Source organism: Cynara cardunculus (assembly GCF_001531365.2).
Source record: "Cynara cardunculus var. scolymus isolate 2C chromosome LG 2, CcrdV1, whole genome shotgun sequence".
In the NCBI taxonomy this organism is placed as follows: Eukaryota; Viridiplantae; Streptophyta; class Magnoliopsida; order Asterales; family Asteraceae; genus Cynara; species Cynara cardunculus.
In genome coordinates this window covers 17,429,886-17,446,576 of record NC_037529.1, presented here as the reverse complement: position 1 = coordinate 17,446,576, position 16,691 = coordinate 17,429,886, and the positions used below count along the sequence as shown (strand labels likewise).

Below are 16,691 nucleotides of genomic sequence, written 5' to 3'. Positions count from 1 at the left end.
GGGGGTTTGTCAATTTAGTTTTTATCTTTTAATTAAATGCAAGTTGTTCTTGTATCGATGCATTCCTAACTTATATAATAATAGAACTAATAAAAAAATATATAAAAAAACTAAAATATCCTTACATGCTAAAAACATGGGTGACTTAACCGCTATTATTTGATGGACGTCAGTGTTAGGGACCATGTTAAAAACAAAATTGAAACAAGGAGAAGTTTTTTGTAATAAATGAACTGTAGAACTATATTCACAGAATTTGTAAAATACAGGGACGATTTATGTAATATACTCTGATTAAATAATGGGGCTTGAATTGTGAGGACGGTGCGGCCACACAACCCCAAGTTGTGGTTTCCATTATATATCTCGAGGCCCTGTCCGCCCGGTGGATCTGAACAGTAATATAACTGTAATAAGTCTTCCATCCCTCCTCCTCCTCCTCCTCTGTCTCTTTTGCCTCCTCAATCGCACCCTTCCCTGTACGAAGAAACCTAATCGTCGAAAATATATACAAGGAGAGTCATTTCTTCCCGATTTCTTCAACTCTCGTTCCATTTTCTTGTTCTTGATCCCAACAATCTTTCATGTTCGTAAACTATTTCATTTTCATCTTTCTATGGTCATTAATCTTACCTTGATTCCGTGTATGAACCATCCTGTTATCAACCAATCTTTTTGGTTGTCCGGAGATTAGAAACCCTTTCCACCACAAACATAAAACAAGCACAGGTTATACAGGACTAAACAAGACGGGTACCTGACATATTCGCAGGGCAGATCATCATCGTGAATGGAAGAAAGAGAATCGGTGGAGTAAAAAAATCATAAAGTCATAAAGGAATGCTGTATCTGAAGCAACCAAACTCCATGTATTCGGGGTTTTGTTGCTGGGCAGAGTATATATATAACTAAACAGCGGCAGGGTTGAATGCTCTTCTGATTTTATTTTTGAACCGAGCCCTGAGGAGGAGGCTCGGATCTGGATTGGACAACCATCGGACAAATAATAGCGATGGCGACAGATAATGAGCATCTCTTCCCTCCTCTTAACGAACCAATACCATACTCCTCTCACATGGCCGCGTCAGAAAATGAGGCTGATGAACCATCCTTCTCTCCCGTGGCTACTCCACTTGCCTATCTACAAAAATTCAGGCTTTACGAGACTCGATCGGTACTACATCTTCCTTCTCTCCCACGTGTGGTTCGTTTTTAGTTTTTTATATGACCGCTTTGATCTGCTAATGTGGCCTTTTTGGACTGTTTCAAAAGTCAAAACATTCTTCTTGCTGACTTATTTCTATGTTCTCTTGGGTATGAACATGTTTCCCCCAGAATATGCATTCCAGTTCTACTAATTAGACTTCCTGCTATAATGATCATGGAACTACACTTTAATGGTGGTTGTAACCTGTCTCCTTTTTGATTAGTTGCCTGAATCATGTGCTGTTACCAAGTCTGCCTTTTTGGGATGTCTAATACCTTCGTGTTATTAGTACGCCTACACATGTTTCAATTGTAAACTTCCTGCGCCCGATGTTACTTTTCTTAGTGTTAATTTCTAATACCACCACCCACTTATACTTATTTTAGATGAAGGGTTATATTTAGCTATGTGAACTGAACATGTAGTTACAGTTGGAATTTGAATGAGACAAACTCGTAGCATGTAACATGACTATACAACTGAGCAACAACTTGACTCCCAATATTATTACATAGACACGTTTGTGAGATAATATGCCTACTTGTTATCATTTTGCTTTGGCATCTTTTGGTAGATATAAGGGGGATTGTACGTTGTATATGATGCGAGTCAAGCTCAAGTATCAATATACTCGAACTCCATAACGGTTTTCTAGGCTTGAACTCAACTCGGAAACTCATTAGTAGTTTAAATTGACACTCGAGTCGGCTGGTTAGTATATCGAGTTGACTGTAGATGGATCTTGACTCATCTCGTTTACACCCGTAAGACATACACCCCTTTCAAGTGTAATGGAGGTTGCTAAGTCAAGACAAATATGTTTTCCAAAACTTTATCTCCTCCTTTATATAGGAGCCCCTCCCTTTTCCCTCTCTTATACCCACTTAGGGGCTGTTTGGTTGTTTTTTCATTAAGCTCTATATGGATTAAGCTGTCTGTATGGATTAGGCTGAATTGTTGTTCGGTTGTTATGCTGAATGACTGATCTCAATGACAAAAATGACTATTTAACCCCTAAAATTAAATAAACCTAAAGATCAATATTCCGTATAAAAATATGATCTTTCATCATAAATGGTGAAAGAAGACTGCTACAAAAACAGGTGTGTGCCAAAAAATGCTTAAAAATATGATCTTCCATCATAAATGCTTAAATATCGAATTGAAAACCTAGAGACTTTCATCATCTCAATTGCCAGATTTCAAATAGAAAATACAACGAACTGAAAAAAGGAAAACACTATGAAGGTGGAATCCACCAGCAACAAAAAGTGGTGGTGGGTTTTAGGTTTCCTTCTGACTTGGAGCGGTGGTGGTGGAAATTTAAAAAGAAAGGAAGAAAAGCACTAGAAAATGGGATCCTTATTCATCGACAATTTCTGGAAATTGAAGAAAAGCATGGCGAGCAGGTTTGGTGAACATTGATCAAGAGATGGAGAAAAAGAAATACCAGATCGAGCATGTTTGGTCTTCAACAACATTTCCAACTTTCGAGCATCTCTTCAGCATATCCAAAATATCAGGTCGAGAGATGGAGAAAGAAAATAAGCATCAATGAGCAGAGACGAGGCAGGGCCTGGTGAGTAGGGGATGAACATCGATGAGTTTGGTGGTGTGAGAGGATGGAGCATCCATGGAAGGTGTATTTTAAGAGAAGGGTAACAGGGTCTTTTTCAGGACTGAATGTATACAAGAGAGGGTAGGAAGCTGAGCGGATAAGTTGTTATTTGAGTGATTAAGCCACAACCAAACACTTTAATATGGCTTATTCGGTAAGTCGTATAGGCTATTAAGCCCATTAATCCATTACCAAATAGCCCCTTGTTCAACATATCACTTTCACTTGGCCTTTTTAAATTTTAAGCCCCCCTCTTATTTTCATAGGTTAATTAATTAAACAAATAATACAAATATACATAAAATATTGTTTTAATTTGACAAGAACATTTTTCAAATTTTATTTTTTGATCTTCTAGTCCTTGGTTTATTATTATACTTAAATGCAAATGTCGTCATTGAAAAATTTCATTTATGTGCGGTTTATATAATTACCTATTGAGGACTTCGAATGAATCAAAGATTCACAATACGAATATTGGTTGGAATATTGGAAGGATATAAGGAATCAAGAACATGGATAAACATACAAAATCATCACACTTCAGATGCTACAAGGATTTATATTTTATGTTCACATTATTCTATATTTTCGGAATCGTTGTTCCTTATGGATTTGCTTTATTCGCTATGCATAGATGATGAAGCAACTAAAAAACAAATTCAGGAATGAGATGAAGTCATATACACTTATTCAAGAGGTATCTGATAGCCTCAAAGATGATCCATCAACTATCTATGTGATAGGTGAAAGGGAGTTGCAACTTTGGAAACAACAGGTCATAACGCAGTTGCAAGGGAGTGGCAACTACACGGTATTAATTCATAAGAAATTTTTGCAGAAGGGGAATGAGACGAGGATGATTAGACAAAATAGTGTTATCAATAGTTATATGGTCAATGTTTCTGCATAAGTTATCTAAGTAGAAATGGAAGTCAATATACATGTCCTCTTACCCGAGTTACCTAGTGGCATATGACAAGCGTTGCATAATAAGATTATTTTTTGTATAAAAGGCAAATACAAGGATATGAAAATATACAAGTACCTTGTTAGCTGTGAGTCTTGATCCAACAACTATTGGTTCAGAGACTCAATTAGTAGTAGTTGGGACAAAGGTTAGCGGTTAAATTGCAACTCATGAAAGTGACTGGAGCTTGCAATCATCATACCTACAGGTGTTGGGGATTGTATGATCATGGATTGGTAATTCGTGTGAATTTGGGTTCTTGTTGGTTAGAGATATTCAAGCCTCTAGCCCTTTCTTCGATGTTCTCATGTTGAAGTAAGTATGAACCTTTGAATTGATAGAGTTTGATTGAAGGGAATGAATCTTGAAAATTGAGAGTGGAATGGAACATTCATTGTTTCGAAAGAAACATATAAATATTCCTTCTTTACATGTTGTGTGATTGTCATCTTGCTTTGCATTTGCATATGCACGAATACAAGCTCATATATTCTTTTCTTATGCATATATACACACATGTATGCATACAAACATCATATAATTGGTATCCATGTCTTTTTGGTGCATTGATTTGTATCTTTCAACTAATCATGTTCTTGATAAGTTGACAAAGCGAATGAATAAGTATGTGGAACTCTGTAATTATCTTTGTATTTTGAGGTTCTACACGTAACTTCCATTCACATGCCAAGTGATTTGTGTTTTCTTTTATAAGATTGTATTTATTCTCTGTTCTGCTGACCAATGTATTCTTTTTTTTATCTAACAATTTTTGCTTTTCCTCCTTCGGGATAGAAATATTACATGGTAGGAAGAGACAAGAGTCGCAGACACTGGAGAGTGTTGAAGATTGACAGGTTAGAGGCTTCCGAGCTTAACATTCGTGAGGATTTTACAACTTATACAGAAAATGAATGCTCTGACCTCTTGAGAACGATCCATGAGGGTAATAGGTCCACAGGGGGACTCAAGTTTGTTACCACTTGCTATGGAATTGTTGGTATGTATATATTATTATGTAGATACTTCTCGAGGAAATACCGGTTCACATCATGTATTTATTGTGCTTTGTGGTTCTTAGGTTTTATCAAATTTCTTGGACCGTACTACATGTTGCTGATTACGAAAAGAAGGCCAATTGGTTCAATTGGTGGCCATACAGTATATGCGATCTCTAAGACTGAGATGATATCACTATCAGATACTGTAACTCAGTCCAATCTGACTATGTTGAGACATGAAAATAGGTAATCTTTGTTAATTACTTCATACATTGTATTCATGAAATACCAAGATGAGAACCTCTTATTGATATCTTCCCTATATTGTTTATTTGAACATACTCATTCTTCCTATAATTTGGAGTTTTTAATTTGTAGCATGGTAAATCTGACATACCGGGCTAACGGTGCCAGATTTCCTCCACTTTATCAACACACGGTTTTAAAACGTGTCTGATAGAGAAGGCATCCAAGTCCCTTAATGGCAACCTTTGTTCCCCTCCCAACTGATGTGGGATCTTACAATCCACCCCCTGAAACCCAACATCGCTGGCACACTCTGGTTCCCAGGTTAATCGTACCGGATATTGTCCACTTTATCCACACTTGGACTCACGGATTTAGAACATGTCTGATAGAGGAGATATCCAGTCCCTTATAAGGCAAACCTTTGTTCTCCTCCCCAATTGGTAAATGCTTGAGCTGCCAGCTCAATAATAATTCCAAGTGAGTGTTGTACTATAGTATGCTAGAGGGTAGCCTACTATTCTATAACATATGGAACATATGCATATAAGACTAGGGTCATTTCCTGGATCTCTTTCTCTCTTTGATTCTCGTGAGACTTGTTACTGGAGATGCCATTAAGATTGTCATCTCGGTGTTTAGTTATGATTAAATATAATGTCTTTCTATAAATCGTTACCTATGATCATACAAGTATCCTTAACTGTTGATAGTATAGGATGATCAGCCCCTTTCCAATGAATATTATCCCATTTTTTATTTTGTTTACCAACTTCTTTAAACATTTTTATAGGATGATTTTTAGTTTTGATTTTTGCGGGATACATTGGAAGCAAAAGGTTTATGCATTAGCGCTCTACAATCAAATAGCTATTGTCCAGTTTTAATAGAGGGTGCAATGAGGAGTGGGTTGGAGTCAACACTGGGGAGCAAATTGTACCGCAAAAGGACGGTTTCTAGTACATGGGCCCTATGATTAAAGAGGGAAAGGTTAAGAAGATGCTAGATATCGAATGGTTAAAGTGGAGGGCAAGTGTTGCATTACACAAGCCCCCTTTAAAATTGAAGGGTAAATTTTACATGGTGGCCATCAGACTATGTTATGTGGGTGTGAGCGTTGATGATGAAAAGTGCACATGCGAGATGGAAGTTGCAGAAATGAGGATGTTGAGGTGGACCAGTCGTGGGACCAAAATGGACAAGATTTCGAATGAGGTCCTCCTAAGTAGAGCTAGGATATATGACTATCATGGATAAATTGAGAGAGGGAAGTTAGGCACATTCATAGGATATAGCTAACGGCTGGTCGAGGGGGGGAGGTAGATCGAGGAGGACGTGGGATGAGCAACTGAGGCTAGACATGGTGGCCTTGGTACTCTCCGAGGAGATGACCTCAAATAAGAGTGTTTGGAGACAAGTGATTAGGATAGTTGATTATTTGTAGGAAATTATGAGGTAATACAGCAAAGGGGGAGGGGGGGGGGAGGATGAGAGGGTTGTGGGTGGGTTAGGGAGAGGGTAGAGATCCAACGTATAAGTTTGTAATGCCATAAGCTAGTTAGAAGGGGGGGGGGTATTCTCGGCGGTTAGAAGTTTCTCTTGTGCCAATTAGCTAGGACTTGCCTGCTTAGATGCTTTTGTATCTTGCCTTTTCTGCATCCTTCTTTCCCTTGTTACTTGTTTAGCCTGTTTTCTGTCTTTCCTTTTGTTTTTCTATACGTCCTGAAACTTTTTAAGGTTCTTTTCCCCCAAGCTTGCAGCTTCTTGCTAATCTATCCAAAAATATTTCTCAAGCCTGGGGTCTACACAGAAACAATCTCTCTACCCCTTGGGTAGAGGAAAGTTCTTCGTACATCTTATCCTCCCCACATCTTACTTCCGAGTGGGATATACTAGGTATGTTTGGTTATTTCTCAAATTAGCCGAAGTAATTATATGAGAAATATTCAACTACAAAATGAGACTGGAGAGTTGAAAAGTACACGAGCATCCACATTTTTGTGTTGAACTCATTAAGAGGTGATAATCCTGGAAAGCAACTGAGGAAAATATTGCAGAAGATCTATTGCCAATCTTGTTTGAAGAAATGGCTATAATCATCATTCCTTTTCTTTCACCTTGGCTATATACATATATCTATAGCTATTATTGGTAAGAGAAAACAAGTAGTATTTCATAGGTACAATGAACTCATACCCATGTAAACATGATAGGCAAATGATCTTTGGTATTTATGGAGGCTATGATGTTCTTATATTTTCATCAGCTGATAGTCCTTCTTGCTGCTTGTGCTTTATGTCTTGAATGGCCATTGCCTTAATAGGATGTTTGACTTTAGGTTCGATGAACCTACTTGAGGCTTTGTTAGGGTTCAGATGCCTCTAGTTTTGTTGTGGTTTTTGAAAGAAGTAATCATGCGTCTTCAACGATTACATAAACTTTATTGACCATATCTTTTCAAGTTCAACTTAAAACATAAAGATGATCCAGTATTATTTGACTTTGTTTTTGTGTTCCTTTTTTGGCATAGATACAAGAAGCTACTCTGCATGGTGGATCTTACAAAGGACTTCTTTTTCAGTTACTCATACCATGTTATGTGTAGCCTTCAGAAGAACAGTTGTAATGATGAGACAAGACAGGTTCTCTATGAGACCATGTTCGTCTGGAATGAGTTCTTAACCCGTGGAATCCGGAATTTTCTCCAAAATACAATGTGGACAGTGGCACTGGTTTATGGTTTTTTTAAACAGGTTGGCTTGTATTCATTTATTAGTGATTATTATTATTTGCTTTTCATTATTTTAATCATAGGTCATTTCACACACACATACAGTGCTCTGTGATTTTACATTATGATGATGAGGGTAACTAATGGAATGGCTCCAGATAAATTTGATATAGTTAATTTGCTGAGCAGTATATGCTCTCTTTTACGTTATTTTGGTTATAGACATTTCGATACTTTGTTTAACATTTTATTTTTTTGAAAAACAAGGATAAGCTTTCAATCTCTGGACGGGACTTCAGGTTGACTCTCATCTCAAGACGTTCCCGCCATTATGCTGGGACCAGGTTAGCTTGTGTTCATATGTATAGAAAGCACATTCAAATTTTACTTTTAGATGAAAGCAGAACTACTAATTAGATGATTCAGTTTCCAGTCCCTTCCTACTACAATGGAGCTTTCTATAACCTGTTGGTAGTTCTGTTGAGTCATTTTTGCATTGTTGATGTGCTTGTGTCTGTTAATAGTTGGAAAGTAAGCGCATCGACAATGACATCAAGCCTTTGAACCTGAACTTATATGCTGTATCATCTGTTTTGCATATGCATAGATTTGGAAGACATGTTTTATTCACCCATCTTTGTATACATGCATACACTATTCATTAGATATAGAGAATGTGGTCTAAGCATCTTTAGCAAAATACATGTTAAAAACTGATGCTGCTACTTTGTTTAAATACAGGTACTTAAAACGAGGGGTAAATGAGAAGGGCAGAGTGGCTAATGACGTAGAAACAGAGCAAATTTTGTTTGAAGATGTTCCTGATGGATTTCCTATGCAAATTAGTTCAGTTGTTCAAAATCGTGGATCAATACCACTTTTCTGGTCACAAGAAACTTCACGCCTGAATATTAAGCCTGATATTATGTGTATGATTCATTAATTGGCATCTATATATCTTGTTCACTGTATTTTTGTTTGCTGACATGTATCTTTTAGTGTCAAGGAGGGACCAAAACTACGAAGCTACCAGACTTCATTTTCAGAATCTTGTCAAGAGATATGGAAACCCTATCATCATATTGAATTTGATAAAGGTAATGTTGATTTAAAAAATGGCTTGAATCATGTTGGTTCTTTTCTGTATGTACATTAGATGCTTTCGAGCCAGAATAAAGTATTAGAATTTATGTGTAATGATCCTATCTTCTGAGGGGTAAGAGCAAACAAAAGGAAAACCAAACTGCTTATATTAAAATAATTGAAAGGAATATGTTACTTTTGTAATCCATACTCAATATTAAAATAAGAGAACAAATGCATATGCAGGGTCATTCATGTGGTTGCCAATATATAAGTTTTTACTGGTTCTCCGAATCTATGTCAGTTGATATCATATCTTTACTTTCAACAGACGAATGAAAAAAGACCTCGAGAGTCCATTCTTCGTACTGAGTTTGCCAATGCAATTAAATGCATTAATAAAGATTTATCGGAGGAGAACCATCTCAAATTTCTACACTGGGATCTGCACAAGCATTCTCGAAGGTTAATGCTTACCTTGTCTGTTTTCACAATTACTTTCTTCATCGCCTCCTCCCCCTTTCCTAGCTATCATTTCTTGTATGGTAATGATTATATCAAAATTGTGCCTTGTTTTTTTCTTCCATCCCCTGACATATAACTTTTTCCAGCAAAGGCACAAATGCGTTGCTCTTTTTAGGCAGATTGACGGCATATGCACTGACACTGACGGGTTTCTTTTACTGTCAAGTTGTCCCAGTGTATAGATCTGAAGGGTGCTTGAGATGGCCTTGTTTTGAGTAAGTTATTGACTTGCATTATTTGCTTATGGAACTTTCAAGTGCATAAAACGTAAAAAGCATTACAGTTGGTCCTTGAAAGGTGTAAGGTCTGTTTGTAATCTGTTCCAACAAATGTGCATTTATGAGCGTTTTCTCCTTTCATCTTCAGCTGGTAGTCCCAAACTCCCAATGTTATGACCACTTTCACGTGTCCTCAGTCTGTGACATCTATATACATGGACGCACATGTAACAGCTGATCCATATAACAAGGTTGCTAATTGTAGCTTTTCAATATTTAGATTTATTGAGAATTAGATCTTGAATATGCATCTATTTGCTATTGGTGTTGGCAGATGCGAAACCATTGCAAGTTTTTTTAAATAAAACCTATATACATAGACAATCTTGCATTAAGTGGATACCTTCCTGTTGATTTCTTAAACCTATGTGAATGCATGACTAATGAAGTTAATGTGCATATGAAACAGGAATGTTGCTGCTAGCAACTTGTCTGCCTCGCGGGATTTCAACATTGATGATGCTAAAAGTTGTGATAGTGGATATAAGAATACCAGTGCTAGACAGGAAAACTATTGTGGTGGTAAATACGTGGAGAAGGATAACAGCTCTGTTAGATTACCAATGTTTCAAAAAGGAATTCTCAGGACAAATTGCATAGATTGTTTGGATCGCACAAATGTTGCACAATATGCATATGGTTTGGCTGCTCTAGGACGTCAGCTGCATGCTTTAGGAGCGATAGGTTCTTCAGAGATTGACCTTGATAACCCTTTGGCGGAGGAATTAATGGGATTTTATGAGAGAATGGGAGACACACTAGCTCATCAATATGGTGGTTCAGCTGCACATAACAAGGTATTTTGACGCTTCCAACTTAGTATTTTCTATAGTGGTTTTGCTTTAACCAAATTTGGAATCCTCTAGAAAATGCCTTTTTAACAATAGTTGATATTATAGGAACTTGCGAAATTGGAGAAAATTTGCTCTTGACAAGCATACTATTTTCATGAATGCTCTGTTAGCAATTGCTAAAAGAATATTTCTTGAGCTTTATAGTCTAGAGCTAGGGAAGTCGATAACTTCCCCACAATCTCTTTCACTTTATCTTGTCTGCACCAACCTTTCACTTATTTATTTTTACGTCTTCCTTTTCGTATTTGTTTGGTGGCTTACTTAAATTTTTAAAAAAAGATGAGACACTGTTCTGGCTTTAATCATTCTATTGAAGTAGCATGAAGCTACCGAGGAGGATTAACTGTTGCGATAAGCATATTATAGATCTTTCCGTCATATACCATATTGAAATTGAACGAATATAAAATCATGATGTACACTTGAAATAATCCGGTATTAATTCAAAAAAACCATTTCATCTAATCTACCGATGATGTTGAAATTATGTGTTTCTTGGCATCCCCTCGTACACTTGAGCTCAGGTTTGTGTCGCTGCTTTCTCTATGAGTAATAACCATAATGTACTAATGTTCATGGCTAAGCGTTGATACTCCTTGTGGAACTCGCTTCGTCTGGAGCAATCAAGGCAAACTGGCCATGTCTCTTGTCTTTGTGGCAGTCACCTTATTTGTGTAACCAGGAGCTTATTTTTGAATCATGGCTACATTTTTTTTTCCAAAATGCAATTTTTTTAGTTTCATGCCTTCAGGCTGAAGTAGCTGGTGTACGAGTTCAAATCTTGCCAAACAAACGATCTCGTAGGTCTCCAAATACCAGAATCCAAATGCAAGTGAACCACAAACAACAAATAGGGAATGTCTGGGGTCTAGCAACAAGTAAATGGCTATCCAAGGATAATATATCCAACCACACACGCAGACAAGAATTTTCCTTATTTCACTACCGTTTACTGTTAGGTAGTGTATGTCCATGGGGTGAGAGAATACTTGTATTGATATACCAAAGGGAGTATAAAGCAACTTACAAGAGAGAATGACAAAACTAGATGAATCCAATGGAGTAAGCTTTCATCTATTCTTTGTAGTTGATGGAAGAACTATATTATGATCCTTAGATTAAAGGAAAAACAAAATAAGGGTATATATATGGCTAAGGTGAGCAATAGGGGCCAAAATAGGTGAAAAATCTTTGAAATCTGCCAGAATAATGCCCAAAACAGGCCTGGGGGGAGGGGTTGTTACGTGATTGTAGCCACATTCACATGGTATGTGGGAAGTGTGTAGTCAAAAGAACAAAATAGTGGATGTGGTCCTTTTGCAAGGCTTTTTGGAGACCTGCAAAATCCATGTTGATCGGCAAAGCAGTAGCTACAAATGCACCATGTCGAGTTCTTGATAAAGCATTGAATCTTGATAATCTCTCCATGCTTTATAGACAATGGCGAAGTCAAAGGGAGAAAACTTCAAAGTTCATTACATATATATATACACGTTTGAGGTTGCAGTGGTCAGATTTCACAAAAAAATGCTTTCCCAAATAATGTGGCCACTTTTGTGAAGTTAAAGCATGGCCCAACAATTCTCTACCTTATGCAGACTTTAAACAGTTTGAGAAAGAAAAGTCTTTGCTAAAAATGCAATATGATGATCTGGCTATAGTAGAATGGCTCCAACCCCAGCTGAGGAAGCATTACACTCAATTGTGAATGGTTGATTAAAATTCTGTAGTTAAGCACATGGACTCTTGTTAATGCTAGCTTCAATTCCTTGAAGGCTGATTCAGCTTGAGGGTTCCATAGGAAACCATTTTTCTTGGTCAAGTCCGCCAAGGGTTTTGCTATCGAACCTAGTTTTTGACAAATCGATGATAGTATGCTGTCAACCCAAAAAACCGAAGAAGCTCCTTGATATTACATGGATCAAGCCATTCCATTACAATTTGCACCTTTTCTGAATCTACACCCAATCCTTCTTGAGAAACCATATGTCCCATAAGGTTGATTCGATAACAGCCAAATGAACATATTTTGGCATTGGCATAGGCATAGTAAGTTCAAGGGTGCTTTGGAGGTGATTTAGATGAGCTTTCAAGTGGGGGATGTATGTTAAGATGTCGTCAAAGGACACCAAAATAAATTTGCAAAGGGAAGGACAAAACATACCATTCATCACAAAGCTGAAATGGGGATGGAGCTTTTGATAGGCCAAAAGGCATAACAAGAAACTTGTAATGGCTTGAGTGGGTTCTGAAGGTTGTTTGTATACATCAGGTGGATGCATACGGATCTAGTGTTACCCAAATATGAGGTCGAATCTTGAAAATTGGTTGCACCATAAAGTTTGAAACTAGGACATGTATATCCCAATGCTAATAACTCCTAAACTTGGTTTTCAATCTCGGTTTTCTGGAAATACGGATAACGATATGGGCTGATGTGAGTAGCATCGGGTAACAGGGGAATAGCATGCGGGTGAGTACGGATTGATGGTAAAGTGGCCACTGCTGCAAAAACATTATGATAAGATGAGAGAAATAATTGTGTCTTCTGAGATAGCGGGATCACTTGATGTTTTCACTATTTTAGGATAACGATGGAGTTAGACTTCTGCCGCTATTGGAATGCCTTGTAACTTGTACCTCTTCCCATTCAAATAGAAAATCATGGAATATCTTCTTCCAATTGGCTTGGATAGTGTTCAAGGAAGCCAACCACTTAATACCCAAGACAACGTCTGCACCTTTAATGGAGAACGGATAATGGTCTTGAATGATTTCCAAACCAAGCAACTCGATGGGGAAACTACGACAGATTTGGTTGCATCAAATACTTTTGTCATTCTGATTTGTACCCCAAATTAAGAACTGCTTTCATAGTCAATCCCAACTCATTACCAAAGAAGAGGAAATAAAATTATGGGTAGGATCACTCTCAACCAAAAATATGGCTTGAGACTTCAAAAGAGTTGCTTGGAGCTTCATGGTTGTTACCGATGTTTGAACCATGATTGCATGGAATGAAATTTTTGCTAGATCTTCTTCCTGTTCATCATTGTCTTGACCTTCTGTTCGTTCTTCTCCGTTGGCGATGTGTAACAGGCAGAAAGTGGATTGTTTACATCGATTACCCGATGCGAATTTCTCATTGCGTTGGAAGCAAAGTCCTTTGGGTAACCGAGAGTGAATTGCATGGATTTGGGGCGTGGGAGGGCATTGAGGATGAGAAAGGTGTCCTGTTTTTGCTTCAAATTCAAGACTAAGGCTCATAGCCTTGTAAATGCTGTTGGGTCTATGAATTCTTACATCACTTTTAAGGTCCTCCAGGCTCCAACCCATTTTAAAAAACCCTGAAAGGCGATGCTCTGGCTGATTGTGAACACGAGAGTCGAGAAGCCCTCTTAGCGAATTCTTACCTATATTCTTGCACTGTTCTCTTTTGTTTGATACTGCATAAGTATTCATCTAGTTTGTGAAGTTCTACTGGCCATAGTTCTCCTGTGATGCTTCACCAACTCTTAATAAAGTAAGGTACATGGATTATTGGTCCATGCGAAAAATCAAGTGCATCACCTTCCGGCTACATTGAAGCAACTTCAACTTCTAATTCTGTAGGAGTTTGGTAATAACAAATGTATTTTTTGGCTTTTAAGCTCCTTCCATGAGGATCCCCTCCTCCAAATTTGGGGAACTCCGTTTTTGTATTAGGCCTCCTTGAGGAATGTTGGCGATCCCACGGAATTTCCGCTTCTTCTTCGATTTTTTCGGCAGTCCGTGATTTGAGACCGCAAGATCAACAGCCAAGGGGTCCAGGAGAAGCAATGGACGATAGTTATTGAGCTACAATGTCAGAGTTGCTTTCATTCTGTGTATTGGAAGCTGTGTTTCTGGTGTTTGCCATCCTCGATTAATCCTACTCTGATACCAATGATAATGACCAAACAGGGTATGAAAGGAAACAAAGAAATAGTTTTACCTAAAACAATTGCAGAATCTGATACGAATGCTGATTTATTATTACCAAAAGTCACTAAGCCTAGGATAATGTATGTTTATTCTAGAAGGGGCATAGAGGTAATTCCAGAGTGTGGCTAGGAGTTAGTTAGAGGAGAGAGAATAATAAATAGAAGGGAGTGACGTTTTCTTTTGCATGTTATGTTATTTCTTTTCCAGTGTATTGGCTCTTAGCTCATAGCTTTGAGAGAGGGATCTTCCCTGGACAATCATTTGATTGCTTTTATCTTCTTAATGAAAATTACATCATCTTCTCCATTGAATCTCCTCTGTTCCGGTTAACTTGATTTTGCCATTCTCTATCATTGGTCCGACCTGCCGTTGACCTGCCATTTCTCTTGTTTTCCAACCTCATTTCCAAATTTCCGATGGAAACACGTTCCATTCAATATCGTTTTGAGCAACACGAGGAAATTATTCAGCGCTTACAGTCCGATGTGGTGGAAATCAAGTCGGCAATTCAGATTTTAGAGGCTGATCGAGTTGAGTCCAACGAATTTCACAAAGTAATGATGGCGTGGGTGAAACAACAAGGAAAACAACAGCTGGGGGGATTCCAGTGGGTTCTCTGGCACCATCGATCCACCTTTTGGGTCTCCTGACAATGGTGAAAGATCGCTGGGTGGGATTCCAACTCCGCCTAAAACCACCGATGGCCTTCCATGGGCTGTCAAGAAGATCAAATTGCCAGAGTTTAACGGGTTCGATCCACAAGGATGGATTCAGAAAGCAATCCTGTATTTCGATATTAATGGTACTCCTCCTTTCCTCCGACTTCGTTTGGCTCAATTGAGTATGGTAGGGGTTGCTCAACATTGGTTTACAATTGTTAAGCAAGTTCATGATTCTATTACCTGGGACCAATTTCAAATTGAATTGTTACAACGATTTAGCGGTCTGGAAATCCAGAATCCGTATGAACAATTGGCGACTATTAAGCAATCCTCTTCCATTTACGATTACATCGATGATTTTGAGTACTTGCTGTCCTTAGTTCCTAAATTGCCGGAGTCCCAAGCTTTGGGGTATATTATCGCTGGTTTACGTGATGAAGTCAAACGTTGGGTACGATTGCATCGTCCTTAGTCTAGGTTAGATGCCATATACTTGGCTAAGGATGTAGAAGAAATGCTCCGACCCACTATCGGTAACATCTCTCAATCCCGTTTCCGTTACCAACAACAGGGTGGGCTTGGGTCTGTTCTACACATGGATCGTTCTTCATTTATGGGCCGGACTGAGTCAAAAGGGCCCATATCTTCCAAACCTAGCGATAGGGTTTTCCCGTCTCGTGATGACTCTAATCACCTTTCTTTTCCAAATCGTCAATCGGGGTCTGCTTCTTCGGGGGTCGCACAGCTTCCGCATCGTGATTAGGGAATTCGCTCCCTTACACGAACGTAATGGGAAGATCGTCGTAAGAAGGGCTTATGTTTTCGTTGTGGCCAACAGTTTAGTCCTGGTCACAAATGCCCGGAGGGAAAGTTAAGGGTGCTGCTATTAGGGGATGATGAGTATGGTGTCGATGAGGGGAATCACTTTACATTAGAAGAAGACTAACCAGAGATTGATCAACCAACTGATCATCCTGTGCAGGGGTTGTATACAACTTTGGAATTTTTTGGGGCTACCTCAGAGACATCAGGGGGTAAGACTTTGAAATTGGAAGGATCGATACGAGTACCAGTTGTGATTTTGGTAGATAGTGGGACAACTGACAATTTTGTTTCTCGACAACTAGTACTTTCATTGGGTCTTCCATACACATCGTTTGGAGGTATCAACATACAATTGGGAGATGGTCATAAAGTGTTTGTTACTCACCGTTGTGTTAATCTTCAAATCCTAGTAGGAGGCTGTACATTTTATGTGAATGCACTGGTGTTTGATACTAGGCATCTAGATGTGGTTTTGGGAATAGAATGGTTGAAATCTTTGGGCGTGGTAACCCATAACTGGGATAAGTCTTGGATGCGTTTTCTGCATCGGGGTGAATCTGTTCTAATTCAAGGATTGACTCCTCCTCAGCAGCCTCCAACTTCCCTTCAAACTTGGTTAGCTTATGATGAAGCAGCTCCTCTTGTTCCCAAGTCTTCCTGTCAAATCGAGGGGGTTGTTTCCAGGGACCTCTCTTCCATCCAAAGTCAGTTTCCGGATGCAAGTCTTG

At 38.4% G+C, this 16,691-nt stretch overlaps 1 protein-coding gene across 2 annotated transcripts in view; it reads left to right on the top strand.

The window, feature by feature from the left end:
- The first annotated feature begins 351 nt into the window (after positions 1 to 351).
- Positions 352 to 16,691, top strand: part of LOC112506232 (phosphoinositide phosphatase SAC2-like) — a 34,821-nt gene continuing 18,481 nt past the window's right edge. The window contains exons 1-11 of one of the 2 annotated variants that reach the window (XM_025110251.1): positions 352 to 1,174; positions 4,591 to 4,652; positions 4,749 to 4,795; positions 4,877 to 5,042; positions 7,573 to 7,795; positions 8,041 to 8,117; positions 8,515 to 8,702; positions 8,773 to 8,870; positions 9,188 to 9,321; positions 9,468 to 9,596; positions 10,069 to 10,456. In XM_025110251.1, coding sequence (XP_024966019.1) covers positions 1,013 to 1,174; positions 4,591 to 4,652; positions 4,749 to 4,795; positions 4,877 to 5,042; positions 7,573 to 7,795; positions 8,041 to 8,117; positions 8,515 to 8,702; positions 8,773 to 8,870; positions 9,188 to 9,321; positions 9,468 to 9,596; positions 10,069 to 10,456 — 1,674 coding nt within the window. In that variant the 5' untranslated portion in view covers positions 352 to 1,012. Of the gene's footprint in view, positions 1,175 to 4,590; positions 4,796 to 4,876; positions 5,043 to 7,572; positions 7,796 to 8,040; positions 8,118 to 8,514; positions 8,703 to 8,772; positions 8,871 to 9,187; positions 9,322 to 9,467; positions 9,597 to 10,068; positions 10,457 to 16,691 lie in introns of both variants that reach the window. The other variant, XM_025110250.1, reaches the window with a different exon arrangement.